The sequence below is a fragment of the Mustela putorius genome, unplaced genomic scaffold (assembly GCF_011764305.1).
Source record: "Mustela putorius furo isolate JIRA1106 unplaced genomic scaffold, ASM1176430v1.1 tig00000095_pilon_pilon_pilon, whole genome shotgun sequence".
In the NCBI taxonomy this organism is placed as follows: domain Eukaryota; kingdom Metazoa; phylum Chordata; class Mammalia; order Carnivora; family Mustelidae; genus Mustela; species Mustela putorius.
This window is the reverse complement of record NW_025421280.1, coordinates 27,431,582-27,445,271: the sequence shown is the minus strand read 5'-3', so window position 1 is coordinate 27,445,271 and position 13,690 is coordinate 27,431,582. Positions and strand designations below refer to the sequence as shown.

The following is a 13,690-nucleotide window of genomic DNA, read 5'->3' as shown; positions in this document are numbered from 1 at the left end:
CCCAACAGAGGAGCAGACACCATGTTTTCCCACCAATAAGGAGGGAGGGGTTAGGCAGTCCATGTTGGGCCAGAGAATACAGGGAATTTCCCTGAAACAAAGGGAGTTTCAGCAGCTGCTTGGGAATATTCCTTAAAGACTCTGTCTCATGTTAGACTAACCACAGTTGGCTCCAGTTATAGCCATTAACACAGGAAATGAGTGAGGGAGAAGCCCTACATCTATTAGGAGGAACAGAGAGATGAACGTCAGAGTCCCCTTTGCGTATCCTCCAGCAACCTGGGTTTACTAGAAGAAGGTTTATTTACATAATTATCATCCAACATGTCAGGAGGGAGTTTACTAGCTGACTCATTCAGGCTAACACATTCTGCGAAAGGTCCTTAGATTGGGGTTCTGGTGTAGAGCAATGAAGGCCTAGGTATGAGCAATGAAGGTATCCTAGGTCCATTTGCCCTGTTTCCTGCAGAGGAGATCTCACTGATAGATCCCACTGAGGCCATGCAGTGTTACAGAACCTCAGTCCTTCCCTAAATTTTGTAATCCAAATTATTTCCAGTGGGTTAAAAGGCACCCCAAGGTAGAGTCCTTGGGAACTGAAGAAGTCTACTGAGGCCATGCTCCCAGAAAAGTAAAGAAGGTCCATTACTAAATCCCTTCTGATGCCTGGGTGGTGTCCCATGCAGGATATGTCAGAGATTACAGTGTGTGAAAAGCAACCAGAGGCGTCCCTCAAGACATCGCCATTGATCACGATCCTGCCTTCCGCAGAAGGCATTCCTGCCGTAAAAGGCCCTGGAGGGGCCTCCTCTTCCCCATCGCATCCTAGGCTGCTGATGGGTGCCTGGTGAATGAACCAAAACACTGTGCCATGCCATGCCATTGTCTGTCCTGAAGATTGCATACTGTTTTGCCATTTTAACCCATGGAAATACTAGAAAATTTTGGCAAGAGGAAATTACCCAATTTCATAGCTTTAAGTATTTTATAGAAGACACTGACAAGAAACAGTAAAGACCGAAATCCATCATGGTCTATGCGACATTCCAACACATGTGGTCCTTACAGCCAACTTCCCTAGGATATGGTTCCTGGTTGCATTTTAATTCAATCTGGTACTGGTTTTGGCCGGCTCCCAATGGAGATCCCGTGGCCAGAAGTGGCTAGACCAGGGATGTGGAGGGGATCACGTTAGATCAGTCAGGAGGAAAACTCACACAGGAGTCTTAAGATTGGCAGCCGTCCTGGTGACTCAGGTGGCTGTCCTGTGCCCAAGACAGACAACTTTATATAAGAACAGGAATAAAGAGAGGGCATCAAGTTTCTGGGTCTTCTTACCATTCCAGCCAGGGTACTGACTTCCAGCCAAAAGGCAGACATTCTCCTCCCGGTAGAGTAGCCACGAGCTAGAGGATTACAGCCTGAGCAATCGACATGCAAGTGTTCCAGTAAGACCATACTCCTTGAAAAGCCCCTGAAATGAGACTAAAGGAAGTAGAGAGAAGTACTCACCAGTTTTGCACCGAAGCTCAGAGACCAAATGTAAAGACTCACAGCCTCACGTTCGGGCGCCAAATGATGAAGTTCTAGAACATAGGTGAGGGCCAATGGGGTGAGATCCGGAGCTGATGACCAAGAAAGAATTCTTGAGACATCTTTGGTGCAAAATGGTGGTTTATGAAAGCACTGGAACAGGACCCATGGGCAGGAAGAGCTGCTGCCCCAGGGATGTGAGGAGGGTCTATTATATACTTGTAAGTTGGGGAGGGGATTAGGGATGATATAAGTCTCTGAGGAATTTTAGAAGCAAGGTTTCTAGGACCTTGAGGGGCTAGCTATTGTCTGGGGAAAAGGTTATTCATTACCAGTAATAAGACCTTTTCATGAGCCCTTTAGATATCTAGCAGTGGGCCATATGCTTGGGAATGATTGTCAACACTATCTTGGAGGTCTAGAGATAAAGTTTCCAAAGGAATCGTTAGAGTAGACTTAGAGGATCCTGACTGGGGGTAGTTGAGTCCCTAGAGGAGAGTTACTCTGAGTGTTTTAAGGGCTTGTCAGTGGGTAAGGAAATTTAATAATCTTTCTTCTGCCTCTGTTTCCTGTACTAACATTTTTACAGATGAGGACACTAAGCCTACTCAGTAAACTTAGAAACTGAAGAGTAGGTGCCTCTGACAATTTGCCCCCCCCCCAAGCTAATTGTTGAATAAAATAAGCCAGATGTGTTTTGAGGGAGTGGGTGAGTGCAGCAACTCAGGAGGGACTGGCTAGGAATCTGAGCTTCTTGCCGTAGGTTTCGCTAAACTCAGTTGCCGGTCTCCCTTTGCCCGTTTCCCCACCTGAACGGGGTGAAGTGTGTTAATTTCTCTGCCCTTTTCTCCTGTCCCCGCCCTCCCCAGCTTCGCAGGTGAGAAGCAGAGAGTGGGGAATTAGAAGAGCGCCTTCAAAGCGCAAAGCGACAGTCAAGACTGAGGAGGATTCCTCTGAGCTTGGCTGGTCTAGGGACCACGTGTGGACCGCGGGCTCTGGCGCACCCTGGTGGCCGGGCAGCTCCCGCGTGACGCCGCCAGACCACGTGTGAAGTGGAAGCGGCCATATTTCATCCGGGCAATGGCCATCTTGGTAAGGGCGATATTCTCTATTGTAGTTTTTACCCTCTCCTCATAGTTCGCCAATATCTGAAGCGAGAGAAAGGGATGGGGACTTATAAAATATCCTCTTCTCCAAGAGGATAAGGAATGGCTGATAACCTCGGCTTAGATTGGAGGCCAGAGCAGGATTTCCCTTACCAAGAGGGCGACAGGCGCCGGGACGTAATCAGCGCGCGCCTACGGGAGTTCGGCGCGCAAGCCCCGCGGTGGCGTCACGGATTCGCGACCTGGCCGGCGCTGGGGGAAGGAGGTAGGAGCGGCCGAGGCGCGGGCGGAGCCGGGGTCGGGGGGGGCGGGGTGCAACGCGGGGAGGGGGAAGGGGGCGGCGGCGGGGCGGCCAGGCCTGAGAGCACCCCCCACCCCGGAGGGCTGGAGGCGGGGTGCTCGGAGACCGGGGCACTTTCGGCGCCCAGTCTAGAGGGCTCTCGCGGGTGGCTATACCCATTTTCCAGAGCGGGCGACTGAGACCCGGAGGAATTGCGTCCTGTTCGCGGCGAGCCAGCTCCGGACCTGCCTCTGAGCACTTTCCAGGCTTTGGGGTAACAGAGCTGGGTATGGACGCTCCAGCCTCTTGCAGTAGGGTCAGGGCCGGGGATAGGGACGAGGGGCAGGGAGAGCTCAGAAGGGGTTGGCAGAAGGGCTTCTGGGAAGAGACTGTTGAACTTCCATCTTCTATTCTCTCTTGTACTTTGACATCCAATCAACTTGGGACTTGTTCCCTCCTAAATGCATCCCCCTGACCATCCAGAGGCGCTCCCCGGATCCCTGCTAAAGCTCCCTACATATCTCACCCCTCCATTTCACCTCCCCAATCAACCCCAGGGCTCTTAGCGCGGATCTGCGCTTCAGGGTTCAAACGCCTTCGGCATCTTCTCATCACCGTGGAGTACAGATCCCCTCCTCCCAGCCTGCCTCCCCCACACTTCTGGGGACTCCGAGCTCCTCACACTTTTAGGCCTTTTCTTAGATACCTCCTTCAGGAAGCCCTTTGACACCCCTTAGCCCCGAGGCTGGGTCAGAAACCCCCTCTGGGCTTCCCTAGCGCGCTGCAAGTCCCCATCACAGTTCTCTTGGCAAATTGTCACCCTTACCGTCCATCTCCCAGCCAGGCTGGCAGTCACATCGGTCCTGCTTCTTTCCCCCAGCGTCCCACACATACTAGGTGCTCAGTGCATGTTTACTGAGTGACACAAGTGTGTGTGAGCAAGTATTTACCACCACACAATGCTGGGTGGAGGAGAAAATCTGTCTGTATTAGTCCGCTCAGGCTGCTATTAAAAAAAAAAAAAATACCACAGAGTGGGTGACTTAAACAACAGAAATTTATTTGCTCATAGTTCTGGAGGCTAGGAGGTCTAAGATCAGAGTGCCAGCCAGTTTGGTTCCTGGTGCAGGCAGTCTTCCTGACTTGGAAGAGAGCAAGCTCTGGTGTCTTTTGCTCTTTGAGGAACACCAGCCCCATTCCATTAGGGCCCTGCCCTTATGACTTCACTTCATCTCTGTTACCACCTCATTGGCCCTGTCTCCAAAGACAGTCGCACTGAGGGTTAGGGCTTCAACATACTAATATTGAGGGAACATCAACATCTCGTCCCAGCCTGAAGAGAGGATCAAAATTGTCCTGTCAGGCTTTGGGATGAAGTTGAGGGTCTTAAGCAGTGGGCTCTGGGAGGAGAGGATGCTGGGCCAATCCCTGTGAGTGGGTGGGATTTTCATAGGAGGAGGGAATGGGGCAGGGTGTATCAGGCGAGGGAACAGCAGGAGCAAAGGCTCAGAGGCTGGAGAGGGAGGTGAGTGGGAAGAACAGGGAGGAGCTGAGCTTGGACACAACCCAAGTGTGAAGTAAATACTGAGGGAGCTCTGGAAGTAGATGCTTATTGTTCATTTGCTCAGAACATTCATTAAGCTCCTGCTGTATAGGGCACAGGGGATGTAGTAGTGACCACGGTAGTCCTTGCCCTCACAGAGCTCCCAGCCTCTGAGAAAGATGGCCATTTGTCAAATAATCACATAAATGAACATAAAACAGCAATTCAAACAAGTGCCTCAGAGAGAAGTTTGTGGTCTAAGAGAGGGTGTCTCAGGAAGGGCTTCCTGGAGGCAGCAGCACCTGAGCTAGGCTCTGAAATTTAAATAGGAGTTAAAACCTGGTTAAAAAGAGGAGTGAGGAGCAGCCAGGTGGTAGGCAGAGGAAGTGCAAAGGCTCTGAAGCAAGAACCTGCTTGGGATGTTTGAAAAATGGCAGGGAGGCTGGTGTGGCTGCCACTCAGAGTGAGTGGAAGGTGGAGGGAGAGTGGGAGGGGGGGAGTTTCCATGATCTGTAACTTAGACAGTGACTCCCAGTTCTTGGCACTCTCCTGGGGAATCCAGGGTGGGGGTGTTCTGTCAGCTATACTGTAGACATTCAGTAATAAATGCTTGATTTAGGGGCCAAGGAGCAGCTGAGGGAAGTGCGAGATCAGGCTAGTGGACCCCCGTGGCAGCTCATGCATCCTGTCCGGGGAGGGACTGGAATCCCGTGTCTCAGCTCAGGGAGCACTTTGGCTGTGATTGCAGAGCCAGGATTCAACCCTGAGTCTTCTGGGTCCTCTGATGTCCCCGACTTTTCCCTGCTCTGCCCCATGAGGCTCTCTCCTCAGTCTCAGCATGGGCCACCTGGCCAAGGGGTCACCCCTTGATGTGAAGTGGGGGGCCCCAGTGGTCTCAGAAGCTGGGACCCTGGGATGGAGGAGTGGTTAGGATCACAGAGTTGGGACTGAGGGTCGGCCACAAGGTCTTTGCATATCCTCTGCCCTCTGCCCAGACGTCCCAGCTCTTCATCCTCGCAGGGCTGCCTCCTTTAGGTCTCAGCCCTGCTGCCACACACCAGCATTGGGAGAATTCACTCAGATACTGTGTAGAAAGCCCTGAGTCCAGTGTGCAAAACTGTGCAAGTGGGAGCTGATGTTAAGAGTTTCCAGTGAGGCTGTGAGGTGGGAGCCCTCTGGCCGACAAGTCACACAGCTAGGAGGCTAGAATGGGGTGGCCTGGTGGTCCTGAGTCAGAGAGGCCCCCCTATTCTTTCTCCTTCATTCTTGGATGCTGAGCCTGTTTCCCTAAGGGAACGGAGCTGGAGATGTTTAGGGGAACAAACAACCAGGGGCATCAGCCCATTTCCCAGATGAGGAAAACTGAGGCCCAGAGAGCTAAAAGCACATACCTGGGCCGCACAGCCTTCCCTTCCTCACCTGGAAGTCAGGCTTTGGAGGTGAGACCCTAGACTCACCAGGTGCTAGGCAACCTGGCCAGGTACCTTGACTCCCCCACCTCTGAATGGGAAAAAGGGCAGTTCCCAGATTTAAGGCTTTGGAGGCATTCTGTGGAGTTGGTCCTTATGAAGGGTTGGTGTCTGCCGTTTGTGTGCATCACTTCCCCAGCACCCAGCGTGGGACTCACACAGACCAGGGGCCTGCTGGACAGCAGCTTTCCAGTCATCACATGTTGCCAGCTGTGCAAGCCTAGGCTGGGTCATTGGGAGCTGCTCACAGCAACTATTTACTCGGGTGAGGAGGACTTGGCCTCAGGGCTCTGGGGACTGAAGCCTCATAAGTGGTAACATCGGAGGGGCCACACACAGACTGGCCCCCAGGGGGCCCCAGAATCATGACTCTAAAAGCCAAAAAATGGAAACAACCCAGATGTTCTTCAGTGCTGGATGGATAAACAAAACATGGTCTGTTTATACATGGAATATTACTCAGCCTTCAAAAGGAATGAAACTCTCCCATGCTAAAAAACAGATTAACCTTGCAAACATCACACTGAGTGAAAGAGTGTATGATTCCATGTATATGAAGTGTCCCAAAGAGGCAAATTCTTAGAGACAGAAAGGGGAAGGGAGAGTGACTGCTTGTGGGTGTGGGGTTTCCTTTTTGGGGGGATAGAAATATTCTGGAACTAGAGAGAGGTGATGGTTGTACATTGTGAATGTTCTAAATGCCACCAAATTGTGCACTTTAATAGGGTTCATGGTTTTGTTGTGTGCATTTTACCTCAATAAATTTTTTAAAAGATTTTATTTATTTATTTATTTATTTGAGAGAGATTGTGAGAACAAGTGGGGGAGGGGCAGAGGGAGAAGCCGACTCCCTGCAGAGTGAGGAGCTGGATATGGGACTCTATCCACGGACTCCGGGATCATGATCTGTGCTGAAGGCTGTCCCTTAACCGACTGAGCCACCCAGGCACCCCTTGATATATTTTTTAAAAAAGGAGATCATGAAGTCTGAAGCCCTCATTCTATAGACAAGACCATCAAGGCTCCAAGGGGATCCTGACTGCAGGTGTTAGTCTGGGGATACCAAGGATGGATGCCCCCTACTCAATGTTCCCTTCCCTCCTCCTGCAGCCTGCTGAGGGATGCCCAAGAAGTTCCAGGGTGAGAACACCAAGTCGGCAGCGGCCCGGGCACGGAGGGCTGAGGCCAAGGCAGCAGCTGATGCCAGGAAGCAGAAGGAACTGGAGGATGCCTACTGGAAGGATGAGGACAAACACGTCATGAGGAAGGAACAGCGCAAGGTGGGTGGCTCCCAGGCTCCTGCACCTGAGGCTAAAGTGGGCAGTCAACAGGGAAACGTGGTAGAAGGTGGCTGGAGGCCCCTGGAGCTTTGGCTTGAAGAGTGAGGATAAACTGGACATGGAGCAAGAGCAAGGTGGGAGGTGGAGACAGAGGCTCGTGCAAAGCCCCTGGGGTGGCTAGGACTTGGCATGTTTAGGGAATGGGAAGGCATCCACCGCCCTGTGTGGGCTTACTTTGTCCTTCATGTAATGTCAGGGTTGGGCTAGATTGGCACTTCTCCCCGTGGAGTGATTCTGCACTCAGCGGACACTTGGCACATCTGGAGACATTTTGGATTGTCACAACCAATGGGTGGAAGGTGTTACTGGCATCTGGTGGGTGGGGGCCAGGCATGCTGCCCAGCACACTTCATGATACTGGACAACCCCATAGTAAATAATGAGCCAGCCCCACGTCAGCTGTGCCAAGAACTGCTGTTAATAGGTCCCCTGGATCCACCCTCCTGGCCCCAGGGCTCGCCGGCTCTTCCAGGTGTGTGTAAAAACACAGAAGACTGCAGGCGTGGCTGTCTGCTCTCTGATGGGTACCTAATTGGTGTCTGGGTTGTGGATCAGGGCTGGTATTGATTTGCTGGGTCCAGTAGGTGGCGCCAGAGACCCATTTATAGCTATGCTGCCTGGTCCCCTGAGCTGGTCAGAGGTTCTTGTCCAGATTGGTAACAGTGGTAGAAAATAGCGGGGGTGACATGCCATCCCTGCTTGCCCAATTCCTGGTGCACCTGGGCACTTTTGTGAATTTTCCCTATCACATTCCTATGCGAAACTGGATCCTGCCTTGTTTTTAGTTGGACATTGGTCACTGGTTCCCTCCCCAGGCCCTGTGCTGCACTGGGTCCATGGAGGTCTTTAAATTTTCTTTTTTTACTATCAGTATTTTGACAGTATAGGAAAGTTGGAGACCCAAAAGACAAAAAGTATTGTCTGCCAAAGAACCGTTATGCAGAGAGAAAAGCCAGAGAGGTCAGGCTCACTGCTCAGCGGGGAGTCTGTTTCTCCCTCTGCCCCTCCCCCTGCTCGAGTACCCATGATCTCTCTCTCAAACTGATAAATAAAATTTATATAAAACAAGTAAAATTTATTTATTTGACAGAGAGAGCACAAGCAGGGGGAGCAGGAGAGGGAGAAGCAGGATCTCCACTGAGCAGGGAGCCCAATGCAGGGCTCCATCCCAGGATGCTGGGATCATGACCTGAGTTGAAGGCAGATGCTCAACTGACTGAGCCACCCAGGTGCCCCTAAAGCCTCTGATTCTTGATTTCAGTTCAGGTCTTGATCTCAGGATCTTGAGTTCAAGCCCCACATTGAACATACTTAAACAACAGCAGCAAACAAAAAGGAAAAAATAAAATCTTGAAAAGAGAAAAGCAAATCCATGCTCACTCCAAAGCACTAAAAAGTAACACCTCCTCCCCTCACATGACACCAAAGACCTTTTTCGCCGGATATCCTACCCCGAAGCCCATGTCTTGAGCTAAATAGGGTCCCACAGCCTTGTTTCTCCTGGTCCTCCGCCATCAGCCATGGATGGGGCTGTAATTCATCGCCCGTCCTGGAAGTCAGCGTTTCGTCTCCACTTGTTCCATATTAAGCAACTGGGCGATGAGCACCTGACTGTCTGGGCTTCATGTCAATTATTCATAGACTCGTTCCTTACGGCTCTGGAATATTTTGCAAAGCAGACTTACATCTCCCATCACCAGATACTGCCAACTGCTAATTGCTCTTTTTTAAAAACGGCAAGTGACTTTTTAAAAAAAATTTTGCTGAATGTCAGAGTATAAATGCTCTGATTTCCTCCTCAGTCCCATGTCCCTAGAGACTGATGGCGACAAGCCGCATGTCTTTCCTGAGTTATTGGAGCCTTTGGGAATTCATGCATTCATTCAGCGTACTTTTACTAAGCACCTACTGGGTACTGGGCCCCGGGTCAGAAGGCAGCTGTTCAAAACCCAGGCCAGGGACTGCCTCCAGGACAAACCACCTAGAAGATGAGAAACAGGAATCTGTGAGACACAGGAAAAAGCCATGGAGTGGAAGGGCTCAATAGGGAGCCAGGGACTCAGGAGGAGCTAGAGGAAGCAGGGAAGGAGGCTACATTGGTGCGCTGGGAGGAGAGAGCAGCCAGTGCCAAGGTCAAGGCAGGACTGAATGAACACAGGCTGTATGAGCACCATGCGGGGGTTGGGGGCCTTGGGAGGACATTATCTCTGATTGATGGTTAAACTGAGGATCAAAGCACACTGGCCTGGCCTGAGAGGCCTGGACACAGGTGTGGGAGCCTCCCGCCTTTATTTTAAAGATTTTATTTCTTTATTCGAGAGAGAGCACAAGCAGGGGGAGCAGCGGGCAGAGGGAGAAGTAGGCTCCCACAGGGAGCCTGATGTGGGGCTTGAACCTAGGACCCTGAGATCATGACCCAAGCCAAAGACAGATGCTTAATTGACCGAACCACCCAGGCAGCCCCAATGGAGCCCCTAACCTTTAACCTCTCCCCCACTTTCCTACTGGATAGGCAGGGTAGAGGTCAGAGGCCCAGGGGGTATCCTCAGGCATATGGAGTCATCTTCTGGGACATTTAGTCCCACTATAGGAGGGTCACAGAGGGCGCTGAAGGAGTGGGGACCATCCTCAAGGCATGGAAATCAGGTGGCAGAGTTGCAGACAGAGGATAGGCCAATGGGTACCTGGGCTGCAGGGCCCTGTGGGGGTGCAAGTGGGAGGTGGCAGAACATTCCAAGCCATGGCTGCCCTGCATTATAAATGAACCAGAACATGGCTCTTCCTCCTAGAGTAGTTGAGGGGCAGCAGCCAAGGGCAAGTCCTGTAGGCCAGATGGCATCAAGGTCTCTCTGAGGAGCAAAGATGGGACCAGTCCCTTGTGATACTGGGCTGGGGACACTGTCCTAGGGCACTGGGCTGGGGCACGATCCCTGCTCCAGCCAACAAGTGTGTTCAGACCCTCCCTGGCTCCTGTCGCCTCCCTCCCCCCTCCTTCCACATTTCCCCTCCCTGCTCCAGCCACACCAACCTCTAGGAGGTTCCTGCTTCACGGCCTTTGCACCTGCATTCCCACAGCTAAGGACGCTCCTGTCCTCCAGCTAGCTCCTGGCTGGCTCCTCCTCCAGCCCAGGTGTCACTTTTCCTTCAAGAACCACCCACCCACCTGCTGTGGCCAGGGTTCCCTGTTGTTCCCATAGTCACGTAGGCTGGGACCCCTCAGGTAGTCTGGGGCCCCAGCTGTGTCCCCCGAGCATAGCACAGGGTTTAGCACATAGCAGGGCCTCGGTCCACCTGTGCCAGTGTGGGGGGGGTAGACTCCTGATCACCCCTTCCCCCCACAGGAGGAGAAGGAGAAGCGGCGCCTGGAGCAGCTTGAGCGCAAGAAGGAGACACAGCGCCTGCTGGAGGAGGAGGACTCTAAGCTCAAGGGCGGCAAGGCCCCCCGTGCGTCTGCGCCCAGCAAGGTCACCCGGGCCCAGATCGAGGAGACACTCCGCCGAGACCACCAGCACAAAGAAGCCCCGGACCCAGGTGGGCTCTGGAGCTGCCTTTTTACCCAGTAAAGGACAGGCTGTGGGGCTGCCTCTGGCTGAGTCTGGCGCCCCTTCCTCAGCCCCAGAGAAGCTGCCTGGGCTGTGGTGAAGCATGGGTGGGCAGTGGCCTGGCTGGTCTGGCTTTGAGCACGGGGAGCATGGGCACACAACAGGCTGCATTTGCTTGCTCTGCACCTGACCTGGCTTGTGCCCCAGGGGGTCCTCAGGGCATTAATGAGGTGCCTTGAGGCTGAGGAGACACCAGCCATGAGTTGGGCACCTCTTGTGTGCCCAGCTGCAGGCTAGGTAAGAGGACAGCGTGCCCTGGGCAGGGGCCAGGGAGGGCCAGAGGGCTCCCCCATCCTTCTTTGCCGGCCAGCCTCTTCTCTCCCCTCTCTTCCCCCACTGTGTCTCTGTCATCTCTCTGGAATCTTGCATCCCTGCTTATCTCTCTGTCTCTGTGTATGTCTCTGTCACTTGGCTGCCTCCCACCTTCAGTCGAGAAAGCCAAGAGCCACTTGGAGGTGCCGCTGGAGGAGAATGTGAACCGCCGCGTGCTGGAGGAGGGCAGCGTGGAAGCACGCACCATTGAGGATGCTATCGCCGTGCTCAGGTAATGGGCGGGGCTTGGGCACGGGGCGGGGCAACGCGTCAAGGCGGGGCCGCCCCCATAGACCCGCCCCTTAACGCCCTTGTCCACTCCTAGCGTGGCAGAAGAGGCTGTGGACCGGCACCCAGAGCGCCGCATGCGGGCGGCCTTCACTGCCTTCGAGGAGGCACAGCTGCCGCGGCTCAAGCAAGAAAACCCCAACATGCGGCTGTCACAGCTAAAGCAGCTGCTCAAGAAGGAGTGGCTGCGGTCGCCAGACAACCCCATGAACCAGCGGGCCGTAACCTTCAATGCCCCCAAGTGAGCCCAGAACTGGGGGAGCCGCCCCACAGGCGGTCAGGGTCGTGAAGTCACACGCCCTCCTGCTGGGTCAGCTGCGTGGGTTACAGAGAGGTCCGGGGCTGAGGCGCGTGTCCTGGGGGCTACGTGGCATCATAGGTCATGCCTCCCGCTGGAGAGTCCCGCTTCGAGTGATGCCCGCCGCCCCCTTCCTGCGCCCGCAGAGCCCTGGGAATGATGCCCAATAAAGGCAGTCGGTGAGGCAGAGTGTGCTCTAGGAGTGTCTGTGGGCGGCAGGTTGGTGGTGGGGAGAGGAGGGTTGGAATGCCAGGGAATGCAGGGGTCACAGCCAGAGAAGATCAGGGCTCCCAAATGCCCTCCTGTCGCAGCAAGCCCACTGTCACCTGGGCCTGGCTCTTATGCATTCCCACCTGGCTGGGCCACTTGTCCATGAAGGGACTGTACCACCACCCCCAGAAGCCATGGCTGGGCTGCTGCAGGAGGACTGCTCAGAGAGATTGAGATGCTGGCTCTGGGTCACAGAGCACTTCAGGGCAGGACCAGAGGCAACCTAGAGATGATGTAGTTAGCATCCTGAGATTCTGGTTCAAAGTCAGCAGTCAGGTCACATACTGTGCTTGGGGGTCAGGAAATGCTGGCTGCTGTGGTGTTAGTCCGATGTGGGAGGCATCTGGGTCAAGTCCTGGGCCAGCTTCCCAGTGGAGGATTTCTTCAGAGCAGGCCTGAGTGGGAGATGAGTCAGATTCCATCGTATAGGCAGGCAAGAGCCTGGAAGCTGGAGCACGCAGGTGGATCTGGGTAGGAGTAAGTGTCCCATCAGAGGCCACATGTTTTGGGAAGGGCTGGGTGAGATCTGCACCTGGTTCTGGGTTCCTAGAACTCCGTTGGCCTTGGAGAGTTCGAAGAAAGGGAGGGCAGCAACCAGATGGGCCCACACATGTTGGGGAGGATCTAAGTATTTACCAGGTCACTGCTATGGCTCCCACCCAAGCAATACCCTCCCTGCACCCACAGGGCTTTCCATGTGGCCTCTGGTCCCCATTCCTGAGTGGTGTAGTGTCAGGGCTGGGCCAGAGGGGGCCATGACAGTTTCATGGAGGGAGGGCCCTGAAGGATGCCCAGCAATTCTCTACACATACAGGAACAGAAAGGGCTGAAGGAACCACCTGTACAAAGGCCTGGATGTCACAAGTCTCCTATTCAAGGAAGGGGTGCCATTAATAATTGGGTTCAGCTAAAATGCAGAATGGAAGGTGCCTGAAACGATGGTAGCTGACATAAAACTAACCAACATATATGGAGCACTGGTTTAGTGTGGAGATCCTGGAGCCAACTCTAAGAATGACCACAAGGCATGTGAGGAATCCAGGAAGTAACCCAGAAGACCCTGTCGGGATTAGGGAAGTGAGGCAGAAGGCCACCAAGAAACATGCTGGGAGGGGGTTCAAGAGAGGGAAGGTGACCACTTAACGGGGATTAGACCAGCTGTGGGAACCATCCCCTGGATGCTGAGCCCTGGCTTAGCACATGGTAATGTTTCACTGAACCCTGGGGAAAGCCCCATGAGCGATTTATCCTCATTACAGATGGGAAAACTAAATCACCTGCCTGTGTCACATACCTAAGAAAGCACCCAGGGCTGCGAGGGAACCATCAGGGGCGGCAGGGGGATCTGGATTGGGGGTTGAGTCCAGAAGTTTCCCCACAAATAGAGGCTTCTTCCTTCTACTTCTGGGGTCTTAGGCCAGGGCCTTAATGGGTCTAAGTCTCAGTTTCCTCTTATATAAAATGGAACTAAAACAGTATCTAACCCTAGTCTATCTGGAGAATCAATGAGATGGTGCCTGGGAAAGGCATTTCCTGAACGAAGGCTTGGCAAAGGAGCCTCCAGCCTGCATGGCCACGTTGAGGTCTTTGTGGCGGGGGAATTAGGGAGGACTCACGACTAACAGTGATTAACGGGAAGGAAGATGTCA

The 13,690-nt window shown here is 53.4% G+C and overlaps 1 protein-coding gene across 4 annotated transcripts; it reads left to right on the top strand.

Moving 5' to 3' along the window:
* The first annotated feature begins 2,658 nt into the window (after nucleotides 1-2,658).
* On the top strand, nucleotides 2,659-11,958 carry CCDC124 (coiled-coil domain containing 124). 4 transcript variants are annotated; one of them, XM_045081787.1, is made up of 6 exons: nucleotides 2,659-2,904; nucleotides 3,107-3,193; nucleotides 7,042-7,211; nucleotides 10,613-10,802; nucleotides 11,303-11,417; nucleotides 11,511-11,958. In XM_045081787.1, exons 3-6 carry the CDS (start codon nucleotides 7,053-7,055, stop codon nucleotides 11,716-11,718), a joined length of 672 nt encoding a protein of 223 aa, XP_044937722.1. In that variant the 5' UTR covers nucleotides 2,659-2,904; nucleotides 3,107-3,193; nucleotides 7,042-7,052; the 3' UTR covers nucleotides 11,719-11,958. The 4 variants fall into 4 exon arrangements, with proteins under 4 accessions (XP_044937722.1, XP_004761039.1, XP_004761037.1 ...); XM_004760982.3 differs by having other exon boundaries at nucleotides 2,661-2,904; nucleotides 3,107-3,206; XM_004760980.3 differs by lacking the exon at nucleotides 3,107-3,193 and having other exon boundaries at nucleotides 2,662-2,904.
* The last annotated feature ends 1,732 nt before the right edge of the window (nucleotides 11,959-13,690 follow it).